Source organism: Mustela nivalis, assembly GCF_964662115.1.
Source record: "Mustela nivalis genome assembly, chromosome: 2".
Classification (NCBI taxonomy): domain Eukaryota; kingdom Metazoa; phylum Chordata; class Mammalia; order Carnivora; family Mustelidae; genus Mustela; species Mustela nivalis.
The window spans coordinates 1,329,124-1,353,587 of NC_139021.1; the positions used below are offsets into that span (position 1 = coordinate 1,329,124).

The following is a 24,464-nucleotide window of genomic DNA, read 5'->3' on the forward strand; positions in this document are numbered from 1 at the left end:
GCAGGCTGAGGCAGCTGGCAGGAAGGGACAAGAACCCAGCGGGACGGCAGGTCCGAAACAGCGGTCTGGGGTCAGGGCACCAGGTCCCCACCAGGGGCTTCCTATCAGGCCTGCGCTCAGCCCTGCGCGCTGCGTTCCAGCGCCTGACGCCACCGTGGGGACGCGGGGCCCTTGAGGGCTTCGCGCTGTCTGAAGACCAATGGACCAGCCACCAAGCCCTTTGGGAGACCCATTTTATTTTTATCTTTTTTAAAAGATTTTGTTTACTTATCTGACAGAGAGAGATCACAAGTAGGCAGAGAGGCAGGCAGAGAGAGAGGAGGAAGCAGGCTCCCTGCTGAGCAGAGAGCCCGATGTGGGGCTCCATCCCAGGACCCCGGGATCATGACCTGAGGCAAAGGCACAGACTCTGACCCACTGAGCCGCCCAGGCGCCCCGGGAGACCCATTGTAAACTATGAACCATTTCGGGACCTCGTGCTAAACAGCTCGAGCATCTTTCCGTAATAACGCTTCCGTGCTCCTCCTTTCCAACCCTGCCGGGCGCACGTTCTAGGTGAAAATGGGGAATTATTTTTTTAGTGTGAAGTTCTGATTACCCAACGGGACACCGAGATGACACAAGCCAACACAGAGCCCCTGGGACTGGGGAAGTGTGGGCCAAGGGGGAGGTTCGCCACCTCAGTTCTTCAGGAAGCTTTCTCCGCCCCCTAAACAAAACAAAATAAAGCAAAAACGAAGATAGAATCTTCTGGGTGCTGCATTAAGTGACCGTGAGTGGGTCGTGTGATCCTTGGGTCACAGCCGGCATGGCACAGGGAGCCTCAGCGCCTGGCCATTGTGCACAGAAACCCTCCCGACGCTGCCAGCCCTGTAGGGGGGACCTGATGTCACGACAAACAACTGTTGACAGCTGACCGCCCCGAAGTACCCCAGAGACCCAGGGCTGCCCGGAACCCACCGAGCGTGACGGGAGACCCCAGCACAGAAGGCCGCGTGGGGGACTGTCATCCTCACGGAGGTCCTGACATCACAGACTGTCCCCAGGGGGACCTGGGTGCCACATGGGGTTGTGGGTCTTTCTTTCTTTCTTTTTAAAGATTTTATTTATTTATCTGACACAGAGAGAGACGGCGAGAGTAGGAGCCGGATGCGGGGCTTAATCCCAGGACCCTGGGACCGTGACCTGAGCCGAAGGCAGAGGCTTAATGGCTGAGCCCCCCAGGCGCCCCGGGATTGTGTTTCTTACACCTGCCCGACCACTGAGGCGCTGCCCCGGCCCAGCAAGCCTCCCTAGGGGCTTCCGGGGCCGCCTGCGGCTGTGCTGGGCTGGGGCTGCACCAGGTAAAACTTCCAGACCAAAGTCTGACACCCACCGTCTGTGCTCTGAGGCATGTCCTCCTGGCTTGGAGACAGCTGGGACTCACAGTCACATCTTACCCTGCGGGTCCTTGGGTCCTTGTGGCCTTGGCCCATTGCCGCCTCAGTCATCAAGGTGATTCAGTGGGGACAGGATTGTAAGTGGTGCTGGGATCATTAGACTTTCATACGACAAAAGTAACCTGTATCTCTAACCATACACATGGTTCCTCATACCCTGGGTGTCATTTTTCTGTGGGGCGGGTCTAACACGTAGACACAAGCGCTTACACTTCTAGAAACAAGCCCAGGAGAGCATTTGTATGACTTTGGTGAGATACGGGTTTCTTAGGACACAAACAGCATGATCTGTAACAGGAAAAACATAAGTTATACTTCATCAGAATTAAAAACTTCTGCTTTCCAAAAGACACTTTAAGGAAATAAAATTGAAATCCAAAGCCAGAAGTAAATATTTGTGTATATTAAAATAGTGCATACGATTAAATAATAAGATTAAATACAATAAATGGGCAGAAGATCTGAATCCACACTTCACCAGAGAAGAAGTTCAAGGGCAAAGAGCTCAGGACAAGAAGCTGGGTGTCTTCAGCCCTTAGGAAAATGCACACGAAAACCACAAGGAGATGCTGCGGTACCCGTGTGCGGGGGACAGAAGGACCAGGGTCACACACAGGCAGCCGTCATCACCAGCGTCTAAGGAGGGAGCTGGACAGCCACACAGGCCAGAGCAGCTGTTTGGAAAAATGGTTGGCAGTTTCTTAGAAAGTGAAACCTAGTCTTAGCGTGTGACCCCGCAGGTGCTGCTCTGGCCCTTTATCCCAGAGGAATGGAAGCGGAGGGCAGCGCAGACCTGATGCCCGCGTTCGACGAGTCTTACTCTGTGGGCTCCGGACCCCACCCCACCGAACCTCACCTTATTCCAAAACCCCATCTCCAGGGACCTCTTGGGGCGTGAGGACAGGTTCCGTGTTCTGACTGTGGAGGTGGTTACAGGACTGCATGGACTTGACAAAGCTCATGAGATCGTGCCCATAAAGTTTGTGAATTTCAAAAGACTTCAAAAGACTCATTTAAAATTAACAAATAAATAAAAATTAAAAGAAAATTTATTAAGATAAAAAGAAAGCCCGATTTACAAACTCTCACTGGTTAATTCTTCCACACATTCAAAGAAAAGATAGCCTCAATCTTCCAAAACCTCTTTCAGAGGAAAGGAAGAAATGAACACTCCCTAATTAATTTTCAGATGCTAGCGTTAACTAGATTTTGAAAAAAATGCACAAGGTATTAGAAGAAATGAAAATTCCAGGGCAATCTCCCATAAAAATTAATGAAAATGTACTCTAATGTCAGAAAATCACCAAGGCCCCCCACAAAGGGAAAACATACTATATTCCCATATGTGCAGAAAATCATTTGATTAAATCCAACAGAATGTATGAGCGCTCTCAGCGAGCCAGGCCTGCGAGGGTCCTCTGATGGGACAAGGGGCTCCTAGAACTGCATCACCCCTGCTTCTGGTGCTGTCACCGCTTCTATTTAAGGTGGGAAATCAGCCGCCACCATCCGGACGCCCTGCGGATTGAATTCGGAAAGTGCAAGATGAGGCGCTATCGGAATTCACGCACGAACTTACAAAGGTCACCGGCTGCGGAACCAGAACCCAGAACCCAGTGTCTTGTCCGTGCCACCAAGAAATTTAGACTCTTACACCCCCCCCCCCCCCGAATTCTGGGTTTCCCAGGGCACTTCTAGCTCCTTTCTAGCAAGAGCAGGAGCGCAGGTCAACGGAGAGGCAACAGACCCGACCTCTGCCGTGACCTCAGCACCGGGGAGATGGAGACGCCGGGATGTCCCCGGGCGGAGGACCTGGGCACCTGGGGGCAGCGGGGAGGAAGGGGGGAGGAAGGCAGAGTCCGAGGCGGATGAACCAGACAGAAGCCGGCCCCAGAAGGGGAGGGTCTGGACTTAGAGCTGGTGGCGGGGGGACCAGCCACAGGCGACCGGGGCGCGGGGCCGTCACATGCGGCCCTTCCCGGGGAGCGGACCCCTGCGGGCTGGTGGCAAACGGGAAGGGGGGAGTCAGACGGGAAAGTACCGGACGCCCCGGGGCGGGGCCCCTGCCCCCGAGCGACCGCGGACCCGCCACCGAGCGAGGCGCGAGCGCGGCGACAGCCCGCACTTCCCCGCGCCGCCGGCAGAGGGCGGCGCCGCTCGCAGACGCCCCCCGGGCCCGCGCCGGAACGTGCGGGGGAACCAGCGGCGGCCGGACCGGTCCGCGGCCGCCGGCGAGCCACGCGCGGAGCGACGGCCGGACCGAGGGCTCGAGCGGGCGACGGACGGGACGACGGACGGGGGAGGAAGGGCAGGAGGCGACGGGCCGCTCGGAGCCCCGCCTGCGGGGAGGGGGAGGGGAGGGAGGCGGCCGCGCGGGGGCGGGCGGGGGCGGGGGCGGGGAGCGGCACAGGATGGGGGTGGGGGTGGGGGTGGCGGAGGGCAGCGGGGGGTGGGGGTCGGGCAGCCGGGGGCGACGCGGGTCCCGGACGCGGCCTGGGCCCCAGAGGAACCGCAGCTCAGTGGGCACAGCGGCGTCGAGGACCCAGAAATAGTCCTAGGACCCGCCCCCCCCAAACACCTGTAAGAAAAACGCGGCTTGATGCCGCCTTGTCGGCCGCGGGGGCAGAAGTGATGACAAGTAAGGATCGAAGCGAGTATTTCCCTGCGCTGTCAGGGGCTCCTCCAAGTGCTGTAGAAGATTTTAAAGCCCAAATTTCGGTTTCATTGAAAAGAAGAAGACGTGGTAACACAAAAAATTGGACAAAGAAAGGGGCGCCTGAGGGGCCCTGTAAGGGCCTGCCCCTCCCAGAGGAACTTGCTTGTGGACCCCGATGTAGGGGGGGGGGGCAGGCCAGGTGGGGATGTCCAGTCGGTGCAGCATGTGGATATCCACTAGGGTGGATTGAGGGCCGATTGGCCACCTGTATAGGGGCGGGACCCAACCAACCGCATAAAGGTTGCTGCGAGGCTAGCAGGGAAGGAGGAGAGCTGCCACTGGAGCAGAAGAGTCGGCGGAGTGGAGGAGCTATAACAGCTCTTGTAAGAGCTATAACCGCCGCCGCGAGCGGTCGTGCCTCTGGCGGTCCTGCCGGCAGCCTCCAGCCTCCAGGCTCCGGCGGCCCCAAGAGCCGCCGCCTGCAGCCTCCAGCCGCCTGCAGCTTCAAGCCGCCTGAGGCCCCGCCTCCCGTGGCCCCGAGCCACCTGCAGCCTTCAGCCACGTGCAGCTTCCAGCAGCCCCGAGCTGCCCAGACACCTGCGGTCCAGCTGTCAGCAGTCCCTCGACGCCTGCGGCCCTGAGACTCCAGTGGTCCAGCGGCCCAGCGGTCAGCGGTCCCGAGATACCAGTGGTCCAGCAGTCCAGTGCTCAGCGGTCCCCACGCCTGCAGCCCCTAGACGTCAGTGGTGCCGAGACACCAGCGGTCCAGCGGCCCAGCAGTCAGCGGTCCTGACACCTGCAGCCCCTGGATGCCAGCGGTCCCGAGACGCCAGTGGCCCAGAGATGCCAACAGCCCCTAGCCGCCAGCAGCCTTGCCGCAAAATGCCTTGCCACCCCGAGCCACGAGCGGCCTTGTCCGCAGCGGTGGCTTCCTCTGGGTGGCAGCCTTGTCAGAGCGGCATCATGGGGAGCAGAGTCTGTGTCATCCGGGTTGTCCTCCGTGTCATCGTCGCTGTCCTTGTTGCCTCTTCGTCGTCGGGAGCGGCCTCGTCCGGGAAGCGGTCTTGTCCAGAATGGCCTCTTCTTGGGAGCGGCCCTGTCTGGGGAGCGACCTCATGGAGCAGCGGCCTCTTCTTGGGAGCGGCTCCGATCGTGGAGCGGCCTCATCTGCGGAGCGGCCTCATCTAGAGCAGCCTCGTCCGGAGCGGCCTTCCTGGGAGTGACCTTGTCGGGATCATCGTCCTCGCCTTTTCGTAAGAGATAGCCCTGACCGGTCAGTTTGATTCTTGATGCTTGGCGCGAAATAAAGTTTTGTTTGACCTTCGCTTTGTATCGGTCTCGTTCCTTTGATCACGGACCCTAACAGGCACCTGGGTGGCTCAGTGGGTTAAGCCTCTGCCTTCGGCTCAGGTCATGATCTCAGGGTCCTGGGATCGAGGCCCGCATCAGGCCCTCTGCTCAGCGGGGAGCCTGCTTCCCCCTCTCTCTCTGTCTGCCTCTCTGCCTACTTGTGATCTGTCAAATAAATAAAATCTTAAAAAAAAAAATACGAGGGGGGGCGCCTGGGTGGCTCAGTGGGTTAAATCCTCTGCCTTCGGCTCAGGTCATGATCCCAGGGTCCTGGGATCGAGCCCCACATCGGGCTCTCTGCTAAGCGGGAAGCCTGCTTCCTCCTCTCTCTCTCTGCCTACTTGTGATTTCTGTCTGTCAAATAAATAAATAAAATCTTAAAAAAAAATACTAGGGAACTTGTCAACGTAGTTCCTCCTATTAATAGAAATGAAAATAAATATAGGGGCAAATCTACAGACTTGGCAAATACCTCTGATAAGTTGAATAACCTTTCTTGATTAAAAACATTCAAGAAAAACCCAATCTCCTGAAGTCATCATCTTACATTATAAGGATAGCAGAAGTGTCCCCATCTCGTTGCGCATGTGAACAGGAAGTGCTCAGCAGGGGTGCGCAGTGCAGGCATTAGAACGGGAAGAAGGGGCACCTGGGGGCTCCTGTGGTTCAGGCTGGGGCTCTTGATTTGGGCACAGGTCTTCCTGGGGTCATGAGATCCAGCCTGTGTCCGGCCCCGTGCTGGACGTGGAGCCTGCCTGAGATTCTCTCTCTCCTTCTGCCTCTGTTTCATGCCCCCCTCAAAACCGTACTCTCTCTCTGCCTCTCAAATAAATAAATTAAAAAAAAAACGAATGGAAAAAAGTAAATCCTGCTGTTTGTAGATGATATGATACTGTACCCGGGAATCCTGGAGAATAAGTAGTAAAAACAGCAAACTTGGGAAACTGTCCGACGGACCGGGATGCAGAGTGGGCATGCGATTCCGCAGCCATCCGAGGCTCCCACGAGGAGAGGGTGTGGGAGGATGACATGGACCGTGCGGTCAAGTACTTCGCCGGACCGGGGAGAGAAAGCCAGACAGATCACCATCGCAGTGTTTAAAATATGCTGGAGAGTTGTGACGGGGGCAAGCGCTGAGTGACCAGGGTCAGAGGTCAGAATCCTTCCCAGGTGGGCTGGTGCAGTGGCCTTTCCTTCCCATGGCCATGTGGCACCTCCAGGCACCAAGGGGTGGGTGCCACCCACACAGACTTGGCTCTGGGCAAGGGGAACCAGTGATGATCTTACCACCAGGTTGACATTTGCAAAGCTGCCAATGCCTTCTCCCGCCCAGAATGCACGCAGAGCTGTGGATGCGGGAGACACGCCCTGGAAGGGACCGCTGCCAGGAAGGTGACCCTTCCCACAGTCTCCCTAGGCAGCAAATCCCCGCAGAGGAAGAGGCGGGCCTCCGATGCATGTCTGAACTTGCTCCCAAGAGAGCTGTCAGACTGGGAAGCTGCTTCCGAACGCGGGAGGCTTACAGGCAGAGCCTAAGGACCCAGTGAGTGAGCAGAACGGCCTGTCCCACATGCTCCAGGGCCAAGGACGCAGGCCAGTCTCAGCCAGAGGCTGGGGCAGGGGAAAGGGACGTACGGGAGTTTCCATGCGCCTTTCTCAACCTGCAGGCCAGACCCCACAAAGCTGTAGGTGCTTGGTACTTGTTACCTGCTGATCCGGCTAAGGAGGGTGTGGGGCCCCTGTCCGGGGGGTGTGTGAGTGCAGCCTCTGTGGTTCTTACTTCTACAATGCCCAGCGCACAGTAAAGCCTCCGAGGATCTCCAGAGGCAGGGGACCATGACCAGTCACAATAGGGGAAAGCCACACGCACAGACCAGCAGATGGTCCACAGAAGGGAGTTAGCACAAGAGAATTTTAGAAGAGCAACGATGCTGTGACCCATAAAACAGAGGAAAAGACAAACAGGTGATTCAAAGACGGGGCGTTCTGACAGAACGGGGCTCCCGAGAGCAAATCAAAAGGACATTCTGGGTGATGGTCAGGATTCTCGAGAGAAACAGAATAAGAGAACGTTTCTGTACAGGACTAGATCTCGTGGACTGAGCCGGCTTATACGGTTATGGGAGCCGCAAGTTCAGAGTCATCAGCGGGGTCTGGCCGAGCAGAGGCCGGGAAGAGCCAACATCGCACGTTAAGGCCAGAGGCTGTTCAATGCTGAACTGCCCCTTTCTTGCGGGGTGGGGGGCGGGGGTGTCCGTTGGGGTGCCATCCAGATCCGCAACTGACTGGACGAGGTCCACCCACGCGACGGAGGGCAGCCTGCTGTACTTGTGTTTCACCCACTGGAATGTTCATCTTCCCTACAAACACCTTCCTAGACACATCCACAGCCGTGTGGGGGCCACATACGAGGGTGCTGTGGCAGCTCTCTGAGGAGCTCCCGCAGTGACCAGAGCTCCCTCGGTGACCGCAAGTGCGGAAGACAGTGCACGAGGAGGCAGAGGCGGGCGCGGGCAGCCCAGGGAACCTGCGGGAACACGACTCGGAGAGACCAGCTCAGAGCCGGCGCGTGCATGAGACCCAGCAGGAGGGTGTAAGTCCCGCGAGCCGGGGGTAGGGGCAGGAGAGTGGGCGGGTGCGCACGTGGAGGGACAACGTTCTCCAGGAACCAAGCAAAAGTCTCATTACAAAAAAGGCATTTGAACCCCGTGGGAGAGCGCGGCGACTGCTCGATCTCACCCCTGCCCAGCCCCTCTCAGAGTGGGTGTTGCGGGGTTTGTTTCGTTTTTGAGAGAGAGAGTAGGCAGTAAAAGCAGGGGGAGAGGGAGACGGAGCCCGAAGCAGACCCCCAGTCAGCGTGGAGCCCGACTCGAGGCTCGATCCCACAACCCGGAGCTCAGGACCAGAGCAGAGACTGCGTCCGATGCTCCACCCACGGAGCCACCAGCATCCCCAGGAAGGATCTTGAGGATGGTGGCTTCCTCCTGTTCCTGCCCTGGGTTCCTGGTGCCAGGAGGGCAGAGAGACACTGTTCTCAAAGAACGGTGTTCGTTGTGATCTACTGAGGGGCTCCCCAAAGCACGAGCATGAAGGGGGTGCCTTGATGTTGGTGAACTCAGGACCCTCTGTCCAAAGCAAGGAAGGGCCTGGGTCTCCAGGGGGTTGTGTATCGCCCTCGGCCCGCAAGGACGACAAGAAGCCTGGTTCGGATGCATCTCCTCTCTCTCTGTTTCCGCAAGTCTACACACTGACATACGCTTACATGACCCATCAGCGAGCAGGGTACAGGAGGGAGCGAATCAGGCTGTGCACCTAAACCAACAACTTCGCTAACAACCACTGCTGTTTACCTCCTCTTTGGGCGTTCCGCTGAGTCTCACGAGGCAATCCTCACCTCGCAACGAGCCAGGCGCCATCTTTTAATGGCGGAGGCCGCCCTGGCCAGGGGCCTGCCTCCGACAGTTCTGCAGACTCCTACTTGGGCGTGAACACCCCTCCTGTCCCTGAGGACAAGGGGTCTTCCCCTTGGGGGGGGTGCGTGGGCCCAAGTCTCTTGGTTTGAGCAAAGGGTCTGTCACTTGCAGTAGGTAAGGACGCAGGGAGACTCCAAGCGCAGTCTCCTCTTGCAGTTAGTGCAGAACTTACACACGGTGCCAGGGAGGAGGAGCTGGTACCTAGTTTGTGACCCAGCCTACTAATGAATGAATGATGTTTGCTTTCGAAGCCCATGGCCAAGAGAGAATTCTTGAGTCGTCTTTGGTGCAAAAAGGTAGTTTTATTAAAGCATGGGGACGGGACCGGGGCAGGTAGAGCTGCACTGGGGTCCTGGGGAGGGGCCCCTATATATTTCCAAGTTGGGAGGGGTTAGGGAGAGTGCGGGCCTCCCAGGTATTTTGGGAACAAGGTTTCCAGGACCCTGAGGGGACAGCTCTAGCGAGGAGAAGGTCATGCACTAGTGTTCCATGAAAACTCAGTCCTGAGACCTTTCGGATGTCTCTCGGTGCATATATGCTTGCGGCGATGATGGCCACCATGTACTTGGGATACATAAAGGAAGTCTCCAAAGGAATTTTTATGTTAAAATAGACTTACAGGATCCTGGGGGTCGGGCCAGGATGGCTTGTTGCCCTTCGCGAAGTGTCAGCCTCGAGGCCGCTGAGCCCCTAGAGGAAGGTCGCTCTGCCTGTTCCGAGGACTTGTCAGTGGGCTGTAGGGAGAAAGGACATTTAATTTTTCTTCTGCTTTTGGTTCCCACGTCACCCCCCCCCCACCCCGAACCCTCTGACCCTTCAGCCTGTAAGTTGTTGATGGAAGGTCTCATCTTCCGAGAGGTCTCCCTGCCGACTGGGGGCGGAGAGATGGCCGAGCTGGGCTCCACGCTGTCCCTGGGGCGTTGGCAGCGAGAGCAGCAGCGAGGGGCAGAGGCGCTGAGTCAGGACAGGCCGCACGCGCGGACCCCCCGAGCGGGAAGCACCCTCGGCGGGGCGCGGCGGCGGAGAAAGCGTCTCGCACCGGGCGGAGAGACGTGGGGAAAGACACGGACGTGGTTAGAGGAACAGAAAGAAAAAGAACCCAAATAAGAGTCTTTTTTTTTTTTTTTTTTTTTTAAAGATTTTATTTATCTACTTGGGAGAGAGCACGAGCGAGCGGCAGCACAAGCAGCGGGGGGTCGGGGGAGAAGCAGGCTCCCCGCTGAGCCGGGAGCGCCGGGGACTCCATCCCGGGACCCTGACGGGGCCAGAGGCGGACGCTCAGCCGACCCAGCCACCCGGGTGCCCCCAGAGTCCTTGGAAAGTTGACAAAAATCCTGTCCAGTCCGGGAGTTTAACCAGTCATTGAAGGAGAGACAGGGTCTCCCAGGACGCCCACCGAGCGCTCCTGTCGGTTAGAGACGCAGGCGGAGGATCGTGGCATCTGGAACGCGGGCGTCGCACTTTGTTTCTGTGAAGCGCGCGTTCACCGGGTGTGGCAGTAAAGCATCTCACGCCTTTCTGTTTTGTAAAGCTGGTTCACGCATTTGTGCTATTTCAGTATTTCGTAGAGAAATGTGATTTGGGGTGTCATTTAGGGCTTGGGCCATGTCCTTATTAGGAGCTTCCGTGTGCCAAACAACATCCCCCAGGCCCAAAGAAGGAGCAAAGATGGGTGCTAGGTGGTCGGACCCCTGAAGCCTGGCACGTGTACCCTCGTTTTCGGTTCGGAAGGTTGGCTGTGCTTGTCATGGCTTTATCAGGGGGTCCGCGCATCCCGGCAACACCCACGGTCCAGCGGCCTATCCAGCCTGGGGGAAGGCGCAGCCACAGGTTAGAGCCACTTCAGGTCCGCGTGGAGCTGGTCACCTGCTTCTGGGCCTCCTTGGACTGCAGTTGGGGTTTCAAGGGCCCTTTGGTTCTGCAAGGCCGCCTTCCGCATTTGTGGGTGACTGCGTTCCCGCTTAGTTCCAGGTGGCGGCTGCATGATTGCCTGAAGCCTCCTCTTGTGAGTTTACGTCAACAGCGGTAACTTCTAGGATAAATGTGGCATCAAGAAGCCTTCATTGTAGGAGGTTGGGCCTTCACACAACCCTAGTTAGCAGGAATCACTGGCAAGTGGGGTAAGACTTGCCTTGGGATAAGGGCAGCCCCCAGTGCATCACCCAATGCAATCCTAAGGAACGTGGAGCCGTCCACCATCTGCAGAAGCCCATGGGTAGCCCCGTGGTGTGGGGTGCGCTGTGCTTCTAAGGAGCAATTTTGTCATCCCAGCTACACAGAACTGGTCGCGGTGATCGCTGACCTATACACTGTTGGGGAACCGATCCCATGTTCCAGCTGTCCAAACAATCCTGTGCCCACGGGGTCTCCTTATTGTCCCCACAGAGTAACAAGTAAGATTGTCCACACATGAGCTCTTGGGCTAATTTCTCTGAAGGTTCTCAAGCTGGCTCACTCAGGCAAAGAGCAAACACTCAAAGACAATCAGAACTACGATTTAACATCTGCAAAGGTGTGTTATCGAAACGCAAATTTTCTCACTAAAATCGCTGTTATTTCCAGAGGTAGCCAAGTTAAGACTACATTGTTTGTAAAATAAGTTCAATTTTAACACACCTGGCCTTATCATTTCCATAAGCTCAGCAAGAACAGTGAGTGATCCTACAGATCTTTTAGAATCTGCTTTGCTGGAACTTTATAAGGAATCTCTAGGTTGAACTTTCAGTAGCCTCTCCAGGCTGGGAGCCAAGCCACATACTTGCCGTCAGACATGCCCGTCATACCTGTAGATGCGGCGGATTCCTCTCCACCAGGTCCCTAGGACAGCCCGAGGGTCCTGCACCTGCCGGGAAGTGACATTCTTGACTCACCTGGTGAGGCTGCTGGGCACTCCGTAAGCAAGGGGTCAGGCCAACAGTCCCAAGGGGCTTTATGGCTCCAGGTTTCATAAAGTCAACCTTAGCTCCTTAAAGCTGTCTGGTCACATCTGAGTCTGTGCACGTCTCTCTCAAACGTGACATCTGAAAGCCATGGTAAAATCATCAGTGTTTCCAATGATGCCCTGTTACGAGGAGAACAGACCCTTACAGAGCTCATGCAGATACTATGATTGCCCGAGAAGAAAGGACACTTACTGAGACCTTTTGAGCTTCAGGAGGTTCAATCAGAGAGAAAAGTTAAATGCTTCATTGTGTTCACAAATGCCTACTTTACCATGTTTCTGTAAATTACAATATCGCAAGAGAAAGGTCTGGAAGAGCAAATGTTAGACACCAGCCATGGTGCCGACGGTTCAATGACGACCTTGCACCAGAACACAACACACCGTGTAAACAAGCCTTATTAGTCAAAGAGACGTTGTTTACAATTTGAAATCTCAGGGAAGTTTGGTAAAACCTTAGGAAGTTAAAGCACATGCCTAAGCAGGATTATGGATCATTAAAAACCTGATAAACACAAACCGTAGAGGCCGGATTTTGGGGCAAGGAAAGAGCAAACAGCTTTGTTTATATTTTTTTCCCAAGAGCAGACCAACAGACACAGAAAACTGTGTCTTTTGAACAGAGAGAAAACAGAATTTCAGTCTCACACTAGTGTATTTTCAAATCTGCTCATTTCAACCTTGGTCCGTCCTGACCACACGTGAAATTCCTTTCCGAAGACTTCCCTTCGCAAACCTCTCACAACTTCCCTTTGACAAAAATGTGTTCCCTTTCCTCAGATCTTTCTTACACATACTGAGTTTCTTCCCTTATTCCCACCGGTTTTAATTACATGTAGCAGGATTTTAACTCTTAGTCTCCGGAGAACTAAGCAGTAACCAGTTGTGAACTGTCACTCCAGAGTTCTGCAGATGGCAGTTTTATGACTCTATTAAGCACAAAGCACGTTTTCCAACAGACCCAAATATCCTTAGTTTCTTAGCAATAAGAAGTCAAAAGTGCAAAGCTGTGTTCAGTGGCACTCTCTCCTATTTGGAAACGACCTAGGTGTCCAATGATTTCAATCCTAATTTATCATTGAGCAAAATGTTAAGTTTCAGGTTATGACAGACTTTGAAATCCCTCTTAGTTACCCATGAAAACCTTGAGACAGACAAAATTAACCATGATTTTAAGTCATCTTTTTAAAAAAGATTTTATTTATTTGACAGATCACAAGTAGGCAGACAGGCAGGCAGAGAGAGAGGAGGAAGCAGGCTCCCCTGGAGCAGAGAGCCTGAAGCAGGACTCGATCCCAGGACCCTGGGATCATGACCGGAGCTGAAGACAGAGGCTTAATCCACTGAGCCACCCAGGGCCCTTATGTCATTTTTTTTGCTAATAAGTTGCAACAGAGATCAAGAGCTTATCCGACCTTGGGCAAGCCTTGCTGGGACACTGATGAACAATGATGGAGCATTGATGGAACACGACCAGAAGAAAGGTCGGCAGAGACAAGGACCCTCTGTCCCAGGGGGGAAACTACCTTTAAAATGGGAAGGACCCCGTCCTGGTATTCTAAGCTTTCCTCAGCTTACCCCGTGCCCCATCTAAAGTCTTCCTGTGCGGAAGACTTACAACTCGTATGTCACAGAAGGAAGGGAATGGCCTCGGGGGTCTCAACCACGTCCGGGCGGGGGGAAAGGGGGTGTCAGCTCTGCGGCCAGTGGGACAGCTAAATGAGGAGCTTGACCTGGGGGCTCCTGGCCGGCCTGCTTTAGGGGGTGCCCCCCCCCCCGGACCTCTTGAACCCGATTCTTTTAAACACCATCTGGGAAGGAGCCTGCCGCCCTTCCCACGTGAACAAGTACCTGTAGTTAGACAGGTGCGTGGACAAAAACCTGATTGCGTGACGGGTGCAGGACGGTCAGGCAGATTAAAACACCCACTTAAAAGCCAATCCGTTTGTTGCCCTCTTGGTTTTTCCCTGGGACCCTGGGGGGAATCCGGAGTGGGCGGGGTCAAGCGCTGACCCTCCTCTCTGCTCTCACGGGGGCGGGGGGGGGCTCCCATTCTCTGTCAAATAAATAAATAAAATCTTTAAAAAAAAATTTACTGGGCACCTGGGTGGTTCAGTGGGTTAAGCCGCTGCCTTCGGCTCAGGTCATGATCTCAGGGTCCGGGGATCGAGTCCCGCATCGGGCTCTCTGCTCAGCAGGAGCCTGCTTCCCCGCCTCTCTCTGCCTGCCTCTCTGCCTGCTTGTGATCTCTGTCTGTCAAATAAATAAATAAAATCTTTTTAAAAAATTAAAAAAAATTATTAACGAAAAGATATCATATTCCTTTCAAAGCCCCTGAAATGGGAATGGAGGTCTAAGAAAGCCGGCCCCACGTTCGCAGCAAGGCTCAGAGGCCCGATGAAAGGCCGACGCCCCATGCCGTGCACCAAATCATGTAGGAACTGTTGGGGTTTAGGAGAGAACAGTCCAGAGAGAATTCTTGAGGCGTCTTTGGTGCAAAAAGGTGGTTTTATTAAAGCATGGGGACGGGACCGGGGGCAGGTAGAGCTGCACTGGGGTCCTGGGGAGGGGCCCCTATATATTTCCAAGTTGGGAGGGGTTAGGGAGAGTGCGGGCCTCCCAGGTATTTTGGGAACAAGGTTTCCAGGACCCTGAGGGGACAGCTCTAGCGAGGAGAAGGTCATGCACTAGTGTTCCATGAAAACTCAGTCCTGAGACCTTTCGGATGTCTCTCGGTGCGTGTGTGCTTGCGGCGATGATGGCCACCACGCATCTTGGGGTTTAGAGATACAGGAAGTCTCCAAAGGAATTTTTATGTTAAAATAGACTTACAGGATCCTGGGGGTCGGGCCAGAATGGCTTGTTGCCCTTCGCGAAGTGTCAGCATGGAGGCCGCTGAGCCCCTAGAGGAAGGTCGCTCTGCCTGTTCCGAGGACTTGTCAGTCCCTGGGCGGTAGGTTGAGGGAATGCAAATTGTTTTGGCCTTAGTCCCCTCATCTGCCGAGGCCCTGCGCCTCCTGCTTCAGTCCGGGGCCAGAAACCCAGGCCAGCTGGGGGAGGCGGCATGTCATTCCGCAGGGTCCTACTCTGCTCTGGTCCCCAGAGAACTCTTGGAAGAAGGGGTCAGGTTATCCTCTGCTCGGGGAGCGGATGGAAGGGGTGCCAGTCTGAGTCCCTCCCCAAATGAGAGTCAGGCAAAGACAGGTTTGGCCAAATTCCCGGCAGAGAACAGATGGCACATCCGAACCAGAAAAATAGGAAGAGCGTGGCGGAAGGTGCTCTTTGGAGAGGCTGGGCAGGACTTAGGGAAGCCATGCGGCGCCCCCTCCAGCCCCGGTGACAGGGACACCTGCTGTCTACTGGCCAGGCTGGAAGGGCGGCCAGAGGGGCAGTTGCTGCAGGTGCTCACGAGTGATGGGACTGTCCCCGGAGACCCTGCAGGAGGGGGCCCGAATCCATGTCTCCTGCGTTTTCCTCAGAGACCCCCGTCTTCCCACGTCACCTCCTCACGACGGCACAGCTGAGGGGACTCCAGAGACACTCCCAGGTGACAGTCTGGGGCCCCAGGTGAGGAGAAACGGCGTGTTCGATAAGATCCCCCATGGGGACACCAGGCAGGCTCTTTACACAAGAGACGTCCCCACAGGCTGGAGCACAGCCTCATGGCTGGGGCCTGCGGAGGTGGGCCCTCAGAACGACCGTCCTGGGCCCGCTGTGGGGGGCTGGTGGGGTGTCCACGGGCCTGAGCCCTGGCCAGAGCTGCCGTGTCGTCCCTGGGTCTGCTCTGTCCCCATCTCCGTCCGGCTCTGTGCTTTCCACGTCCCAGATCTCTTCCATCCCACCTGGGCCCGTGGCTGAGCACCCTGGGGACCCTGGAAATCATGGGAGAGCAGGAGCAGGGCGAAGTGGCAGATGGTCAGGACGGGGAGAGGAGGCGCAGGGCCTGCCTGGCGTGGCCTGGGCCATGGCCACCCCGGAGACGCACAGCGGGTGGAGGCCAGAGCTGGGGCAGGATCCCTCCACCTCCCAGGCCAGCAGGCCCAGCAGCAGGGAAGGCAGGAGAGGGACAGGAGCCAGACATGCCCATTTTCTCCCCAGAGAGAGACCCCCTCCCTGGGGGGATGCGGACCGGACCAGAACAAAGAGCGGACTCCACTACTGAGATGGGGGCGGGGCGTGCCCGGGCTCCAGGCGCTGAGATCAGGGAGTCTGGGCTCCTGGCCACCCTGTGCCTGGCCCCTCCCCGCAGCCTGGCCAGGTGCCAGGGCACCCCTAGAGTCTGGGGCAGGAGGCCCCAGCACCCCTCCCCCCACGGCCCCGCCCCTCCCCGCCCTACCTGCCTTCCCCCAGGCGGCAGGAAATGGAAACTTAGAGCTCTGGGCTCCTCCTCCCACGGCTCAGCCCCTTCTCTCCCACCCCACCCCTGCCTCTGCTCCCTCTGGGGCCTGCACCCTCCCCGCCTTCCAGCCTCCCTCCTACCCAGGGAGAGGCAGAAGGAACCCGGAGGGCCCACCGGCCTCTGAGCCCAGCTCTGCAAGGACTTGACCCCAGAGCTGAGGCGGTGCGGGGCCCCGGGGTCCCCCAGCCAGCAGTGTGGGTGGCTTCAAGCCCCCGGCCTCAGGGGGCTTCTGAAAACGGGATAAGCATCACCATCTCTGAGTGTAGGTGTGGGAAGGGCAGTGACAGAGGAATGCCACCAGGGAGACAGCAGGTGTGTGGTGTGGGCAGGAGCAGAGCGCGGGGGCCACGGGGTCCTGCCGCGTCAGCACCGCCCAGGGCACCTCGCGACTCAGAGCCACGCCAGCGCCGTCGCTTGACCAATGTTGAGTGAACAATACCACCAGTGCCTTCTACACGGGGACTTGGAGCCCCGCGGAGGACCCTTGCCCGCTACAACAGCTGCCCCTGTGTATCTGAGGGACATTCTGATGTCTAGTTCCTGGAATTCCTTTTCTTTTTTAAGTATTTTTTATTTTTTTAAGTGACCTCTATACCCAGCGTGGGGCTTGAACTTCCAACTCGGAGATCAAGAGTCGCCCGCTCCGGGGACCCAGCCAGACGCCCCTTCTTCTGTTCTTAATGCCAGCCTGACCCCTTCAGGTGCGTCCCACGGTCACTGCCCACTCGGTCTCAGTCAGGCTGCTCCAAGGTGCTTCCCGATCCTTCCCCAAGGCACTGGTCAGCCGGGGTCTCCTTCCTCTTGTCGCCCTACCGGGGCAGATCCCTCCTGCCTCCCTTATTTGGGGACTGTCCCCTCTGCGGATGCAATCCCTGCACCGTCACCTGGCTGTGTGTTGGCGGGGTGTCCCCACTTCGGTGGCCGTGGCGATGAGAACCCGCATTTCCGAGCGTCCGTGCCCACGCTGGAGCTCAGAGATTCCCCAAAGACGGGCCACGACCCTGAGCCCCACACTGACCACTGTCCCGCGCTGCTGGACAGTATTCTGCGGCCACTGGCACAGGCACAGCACTTGGGGCCCCCGGGGTCAGCCCGAGTGCGCGGGCAGCTGTGCGCTGGGAAGCCCCAGGGACCGCGATTCCCAGAGTCTCCGTCCCGCTCTTCCTCGGGCGGGCGCGTCCCAGCGACGCCTGCTCGGCGGTTCCCTGGCTCTGAATGGGCCCAGAGAAGCTGGTTTTCCACTCCACGGGCCGCAGGTTCATCCCTCTTGAGTTTCTCCTGGGCCCCAAACACCTGGGAAGGCCTCAGAGAACAGGATCCCAAGCGCATTCCAGGGCCGGCCCTGGCGCCAACACCTCACCCCCGGTGAGTCTCGGCCCAACTCCCATGGTGACCCTCGCTGTCCATGGACTCTACCCTGGCTTCCTGAAGGAGCAGGAGCCCGGACCCCTTTCCAGTAGGAAGCTCACCCCAAGGGCGCAGGTGCCCCAGGCGCGGTCTGCTCCGCTCTCCCTCCTGCTGGTCAGGAAGCCCTTCCCTCACTCCCTCCCGGCTCCCTTCAGATTTCCAGCCCGAAGCCACGGACACTCTCAGCTCATCCTTTGGGGCCCCGCTGGGTCCTCAGACCTGGCCCGCGGGCATCAAGTAGACCCCGACTTCCCACCTTCCGGGAGTGCCCGACGCGCCCCAGCCCAGGCAAAGGAGCCGTGGGCTGGGAGCACAGAGCCTTGCCGGCAGGGACGCCTTCCCTGGTCACCACAGACACAGCGTGGCTGGCAGAGAGGAGGTGGGCACAGGGCAGTGTCCCGCTCCCCCGCTCCCCGGCCCCCGCCCGTCCTGCCAGGTTTGCCTGTGCCTGCGGGGACCCGACGGGCCGCCATCCCATCGTCGGGTCCCGGAGAGCCGGACGCCGGTGCCCACCGAGTGCCTGCTCCCGTAGGCTCCTTCTCCCCACTCCAAACCCGTGCCTGCCTCTGGAGGGGGCTGCCTTCCTCCCAGAAGCCGACCGACCTCCCTGCTTCCGGTCCTGCCCTGTCCCGCCTGATGATGAACTTCCCACGTGGCCAAGCCGGGAGGGTCCCTTCTAGGCCTGGAGGGCAGAGAGCTATGGACTCAGGGGAGCCCCTCTCCCCATGTGGGCCGCTGGGTGGGGCCATGGGGGCCCCCCGCCAGTGAGGCCCCTGCAGGGAGAGGGTCCCCCACACTGCAGTCATGGCCACAGGCAGTCACAGCCAGAGAAAAGGTGGAGAACATGTGTTTATGAGAGGCACCGAGCAGCAGGCAGAATCCAATGTGGGGAAGGAGGGAGAGGGTGGGGCCGCAGCTGGAGGTCGGGGTGGGGGTGGGGGATTCCTGGTCCAGCGGCCTAAACCCTGATGCACTGAAACCCCATCTTCCTCCCAAAGGCCAGCCTTACCGTGAGTGAATGCAGGCTGCAGAAAGGCCAGAGCAAAGCAGCTTCGGTGTTGGGGTTGGGGAGCTCCAAGGCTAACGTTGGACTCCTGACCCCTCCCCCCCAACCCTGACTCTCCTGCACACCCGCGCGCATGCCCAGGGTGCACCCAGGCCCCGTCCGCGCCACTGCGCTAGGCCATCCTCTGAGACAACACCGTCCTCGGACGTGACAACAGGCCTTCTCGGAAGCAGCGGCCCAAAGCACAGCTCCCAACCCAGCTGGGGACAGACGTGCCGCTCCCAGTGTGTCCCCAGCCCTCAGCCCTTCCCAGGTTCCCTTAGGAAGGTCGCAAGGCCGCCCGCCTGGGGAGTGAGCGCTGCGGGCGCCTCTCAGGGGAGGGGAGGTGTGAGAGGCGGGGGCTGGGATCGAGCGGGGTGAGGGGTCGGAGGAAGAGGCTTCCGTATGGTTTGGGGGGTCTGGGAGGGGCCGGGCCTTCCTTCCTGAGCTGGGGGAGTCGGGTCGGCTGCCGGGCGTCCGCAGTCAGGGCCCGAGCCGCTGCAGGGCGGACAGCAGGCTGAGCAGGAGCCCGAGGCCCAGCACCGCGGCGCTGGCCCGAAGCCCCCGGCCGGCCGTGCTGATGTTACACAGGAAGCTCTGGCAGCAGTAGGTGCCGATGGACGCCACGCCGAGGTTGACGCTGGGGCTGGGGCAGATCGGGGAGCAGCCCTTGTTCAGGGTATGGCCGAAGTCCACCAGTTTCCCTGCGCAGGAAGACAAGGCGGTGAGGGCCGGCGTGGGGGGCAGGGGCCTGGGCCGCGGGCAGAGGCGGCGGGCGGCGCTCACCGAGGCCGGCAGAGGCGGACACCGTGACGCAGTAGTTGTCCGAGTCCGAGCACACGGTCGGCTTCAGGCAGTAGAAGTTACTGTTCTGATTCGTGCACGAGAAGCACACCAGGGAGCAGGCTGCGGAGGAAGGGAGGCGCGGCATGTGACACCTGTCTCGGGCCCTGGGGGGCCTCCCAGCGGTGCCCCCCCCCCCGCCCCGTGTCCCCGGCCAGTCCGCAACCCCCAGTCCTTGGTGGGTGTTAATCGAGCAATCATCACACTCCAGACCCAGGCCGCGGGTCCAAATGCACAGCGGGGAGTGTCAGGGGCAGACCCGAGGCCTCCAGGGGAGCAGCGAGGAGTGACCCGCTCTGCTGGGGCAGAGGGCCCCCAACAGAGCGCCGTGGGGCCGTCTGGAACAGGTCACGTGGGAGCGGGCCTGAAGGTCCCCTGGGCGCTGCTGGGCACCACTTGGGAGAGAAGGCAGAAGGAGAGTCCAAGAGGGCAGCAGGGCTCACGCCACGCCAGGGCCCGGAGCCCGGGGTCGGGGGGGGGGGGGGGGGGGGCATCTCACCTCGCTCCACACCCAGCAGGGCAGCCAGTAGCACGGGTAGGAAGACCTTCATTCCGGAGGAGATGGGTGTCCAGTCTGGGCTCTCACAAAGCCAAAGATACGGGTCCTGCTTAGACAACAGCTCGGTGGGGGACACAGCTGCCCCTTGGGAGGAGATACCGGAGCCCCGGGCCCTGGGAGCCGCGCTGCCCTCCGTTTGACGGACAGTGGGGTGGGCTGGGCTGTCTTCCGGCAGCCACACAACCAGCACTCGGCGGGTCCTCCTGCTCCATTCCCGCCCACCTCGCTCAGGGCACCCTCCGCGCTGAGACCCCTGCCCCAGCCCGAGGGGCTTGCGGCTGGGGCGGGCTGGGGAATCATGACAGATCTCCGGACCACACAAAAAGGAAGGCCAAGAGACTGGCCCTTGCTGGTTGGTGATGCTGGGGGGGCGGGGGGGAAAGATGGTGACCAGGAATATTAGCCAGCCCACATCCAGAACTTTCCGTTCCTGCCGTGAGGACTCAGGGGCCGGCTGGGCACTGGGCACCTGCCTCCAGCAGCTTCAGTGTTGCGGAGGCTAGGGGCGCTTCCCGCTCTGTATGATTCAGCGCTGACGACAGCGAGCCTGTAAAATCTGCTATTCCTCCATTTCCTGCCTGAAACATAGGTTCAGCGAGGTTCAGCCAGGGAGATCTGTCTATGGAGGCTCCCTGGTGCCCTCCATTGGGACCCTCTCCCAGGCAGAAACCAGTGGCCGTTGGTGGTGGAAGCCCCAGGGGGAGCAGCTGGGGCTCTGGTTCCCTGTTCTGCAGGAGGCAAGGTGTGGGAGGAGCAGTCTGGTGCCTTCCTGGGGGACAGCCATGGGCGGCGGGAGGGCATTCTGGGCCCGGGAACCTGGGTCCCAGGCACTGGGAAGAGGAATGCCAGGGAGAGAACAGGCTTCCCCCACCCAGTTTTGGGCCCGGGGTTAACACCTTGGGGTCTGGGACAGGAGCTTCGGATGCCCGAGATCAGGGCTGAGCCCATCTCCAGATGCGGACAGCGCCGGAGAAAGGAGCCCCAGCTTCCTCTCCTAGAATGTGAGGTTTGGATCTGGGGAAGCTCTGAGCTGTTCTCCAGGAAGCTCTGGAATGCACAGCCACCAGTCACATCTGGTGTCCCCACTGTTCCCGGCCAGGCATGCAACCAAACAGGCCGCACTGGGCTGAGTCGAGGCACTGGCTGGAGTGGATGGACACGAGCAGGTTAGGCAATGGGAGCCCTGCGGGGACAGTGCCATCTGGGATCGGAACTGCCCACTCCTCCCCCAGGCTCACGGGGCTGATTTCTGACAAAGCCAGGCATGCAGGGACTGGGGGCCACTACAGAGGTAGGAACAAGTCCTTGTCCTGAAGATCGAAGGTGGCTCAGCAGGGGCCAGGGAGCGGGGGCTTTGGGGACCAACGTTCCTAGGCACCTCATACGCTTGCATAATCTTTGGCAAACTAGGTTTCACCCCTTTGCCAGGGTAGGCTCCAGTCCCCAGGGTGGTCGGTCCACCAGGATGAGCCCTTAATTCCTCCCATCCTGCCGGACCGCCGAGATCCCAGCCCCCTTCTCGAGTTAGCAACGCTGCCCCTCTCCAGTCCCCACGGGAGAGGTGAAGGCGAACCTAGAGTCGGGTGATGGCCCCCAGCCGGCGCGGCTCTGGGTCACCCACCAGGGAGGGCGCCTGCTGCTGGTGTGTGCCCGCTCCAGCCCCGATCTTGGGCACTGTTCGGAAGGGCTGGGAGGGCTGGGGGATGGGAGTGGAGGCTCAGCCCCCGAGCGCCGGGCCCACGCGTAAGCCCAGCCTCCCAGCCTCCGCCAGACCCCCCCGCGTCGTTCCCGGCACCCCGCTCGCCGCTTCTCTCCGCCCTGCCCGGTGCCAAGGGGGTCGTCCCCGTCCCCCCTCCCCGGTCCGGACCCGGCCGACTTACGTGGGGCAGACGCAGGTCCACGGCCTCGCCGAGCTCCCCAAGCCTGGCGCCCAAGCGCACGAAAGCCCCGGACTCGTGGCAGCGGCGGCGGGCGGGGGACAGCGGGCGGAGTCGGCGCTCGCGCGGGCGGGGGAAGCAGGGGCGGAGTCGGGGCTCCAGCGGGCGGGGGGAGCAGGGGCGGAGTCGGGATTCCAGCGGGGAGGGGCGCAGGGCGAGCTGGGGGCAAAGGGGCGGGCGGCGCAGAGCTGGCGCTCCCGCGCGCTGGGGAGCAGGAGCAGGGCCGGAGTGGGGGCTCCCGCGGGCGGGCGCGGGGCCGGCATTCCGGGGGGTGGGGACCCGGGCAGGGTCGGACTTCCAGGCCTGGGCGGGGCTGGCAGGCCCCCCACGACGGGCCCGGAGCCCAGCCCCAGGGAGGTGTCGCTGGCCCGCCCGGCTGGTCCTTCTCGTCCCCACGCGGGGCGCGCGTCATCGCCGGGCAGCCCGGCGACGCGTGGCGGGCGTGTGGGGGCGGGGACGGGGCCCACCTTCGCCGGCCGCGCCCAGGGAGGGCTCGCGTCCCTTCCTCCCAGTCCGGTGGGAGCGTTTCAGACTCCCGGGCGGGGCGGGGAGGAGGCGGGGAGCTTGCCTCTAGCACGCCGCTCCCTCGCCCCGGGCCCCCGGGGTCCTCGGCTCCCGGCCTCGCCGCCTCGGGGGTGAGCCCTTAGCCCTCCCGTGGCGAGCGGTGGGGGACGAAGGCCGCAGAGGGCAGTGGTTGTGGCCGTGGGAATCCCCGGCGGGACATCGATCTTCGCTGCTTCTGGATTCCTTTCTGCCCTGGGCGCAGGGGCTGCCTCTTCTGCGGCTGCCCGACCTGGGCCAAGACTCTCAGCCAGGCTGCTCCCAGGCCCCCAGCTCGCTGTGCGACGAGGGGATGGGTGCCAAGCCCGCCTGATGGGACCCTCCCGGCGCAGAGCCTAGAGGCCCGCTAGGGTAAAGGCAGCACCTTTCGTCCGTCCAGCACAGCCTTTGGGCGCCGTGTCAGTAGGTGGTCCCTGGCTGGACCCGCACCATCGACTCTGGGCAGGGAGGCCGGGCCCTGGCGGGGGAGCGCGGCCTGGCAGGGCTCCACGCCCTCGCATCCTGCTTCTCATTGGCGGGGCTGGGAGGCTGCGTGCGGCCTGGGCAGCTGGGGATGCGGGGCTGGCGGCAGGCCGGGCTGCCGGGCCCTACCCCCCGCCCCCCCGCAGCCTCGTTTGCGGGGGTTCCCCTCCTCCTGCAGGGACTTGGGCGGCAGCTTGTTTGCTGAGTCTCAGCCACCTGCTTGTTTTGGAAGTACACGTCACAGTTTCACACCGCGGGTCCTGGGAGGGGCTGTGGCACCTGACCTTTTCTCTCTGCCTTTCTGGACAGCACTTGCGGTGAGGGTGGTGAAAGGCGCTGCCAGGCCTAGAAGCCTCTTCCTCTTCTTCCTCCTGTTGGGGAGGACAGGTGAGGGGGAGGGAACTGAGGCAGAATGGCAGGGTGGCCGCGGGAGCTGCATGGGAGAGGGGCCCTTGTAACACACCGGTTGCATGGGAAAGGTCCAGGGGTATGTGAGGGGCCATGTGAGTGTGCAGGGGAGTGAGTGAGTGTGTCGGTGTGTGTGAGTGTGCACGTAAGAGTGCGTGTGTCTTCAGTTGAGGATCAAGGTCAGACATTGCGTGGTTCTCTGTAATGCCCCGATGAAGTGGGATGGCTCAACTTGGAAAGGCTTTAGGGGCTCTCTCCCTGGGGGGTCGGCGCGTGTCCCAAGAGGTCCCCAGGCAAAGAGCAGTGGTATCTGGGGTTCCACACTTCTAAGGGTGATGGCCCTGCTGTCCCCAGGGACATGCAGTAAGCCATAGCCCTTGGTTACCCGCTCTGGATCTTACCTCCAGAGGTAAGATGAATTTGGGTCCCCATCAGAGGCATATGTTTCATCTTGGCAGTGCCCGTCACTTCCCGTTGGGCTCCTTGCTTGTTGATTCCACCCAGCAGATCAGCCCTGGAGGGCAGTGCCTGGCACCCAGACCACCGCCGGCTCGTGGTCCGGGCTCAGCAAGTATTTGTGGCCAAAAGCATATGGGGGCTCTGTGCCATTCAAGACAGGACCCCGTGATTCGGGGAGCTCTGTGAGTTTGAACAACCAAGTCACAATGAGACTCAGATGTCCTTTGAAAATGTGTCTGAACACATATGGCCAAGCCAGGAGCTTGGGCAGTGCCTGATGGTGTAATCTGTGGGGTCCTTCTGAGAACCTTCCCCTCCACAGATTCCTGGAAGTAGAATGACTGTGTCTCCAGTTCGTTTCTGTGAGGTGTTTCGTGATACAGGAAGGATTCTAGGCAGGTCCAGCCAGGTGAGTTGGAGAGGGTGGGTGTCGTGACTAGGATAGAGGGTCATGCCCACGGACCCATTCCTCCCGAAGGAGGCCCCACATCCAGGGACTTGGCCTATCCGGGAGTTACCGGTCAC

The 24,464-nt window shown here is 59.6% G+C and overlaps 1 protein-coding gene and 2 long non-coding RNA genes across 4 annotated transcripts; all 3 read right to left on the reverse strand.

The window, feature by feature from the left end:
* Positions 1-217: 217 nt before the first annotated feature.
* LOC309859663 lies at positions 218-1,486 on the reverse strand. Its single transcript, XR_014308789.1, has 2 exons — positions 1,440-1,486; positions 218-551 (listed from the first exon to the last, which is right to left on the reverse strand). It is a non-coding gene; the product is annotated as an uncharacterized lncRNA (long non-coding RNA).
* A 4-nt stretch (positions 1,487-1,490) lies between these two features.
* Positions 1,491-3,594, reverse strand: LOC309859658. Its single transcript, XR_014308784.1, has 3 exons — positions 3,260-3,594; positions 2,772-2,957; positions 1,491-1,727 (listed from the first exon to the last, which is right to left on the reverse strand). It is a non-coding gene; the product is annotated as an uncharacterized lncRNA (long non-coding RNA).
* Positions 3,595-18,501: 14,907 nt separating this feature from the next.
* LY6E (lymphocyte antigen 6 family member E) lies at positions 18,502-23,158 on the reverse strand. Of its 2 annotated transcripts, none has more exons than XM_082720606.1 (4): positions 21,993-23,158; positions 20,053-20,690; positions 19,497-19,616; positions 18,502-19,414 (listed from the first exon to the last, which is right to left on the reverse strand). In XM_082720606.1, the coding sequence occupies exons 2-4, from the start codon at positions 20,102-20,104 to the stop codon at positions 19,194-19,196; spliced, it is 393 nt and encodes a 130-aa protein (XP_082576732.1). In that variant the 5' UTR covers positions 20,105-20,690; positions 21,993-23,158; the 3' UTR covers positions 18,502-19,193. The 2 variants fall into 2 exon arrangements, with proteins under 2 accessions (XP_082576732.1, XP_082576731.1); XM_082720605.1 differs by having other exon boundaries at positions 20,053-20,158; positions 21,993-22,273.
* Positions 23,159-24,464: the final 1,306 nt, after the last annotated feature.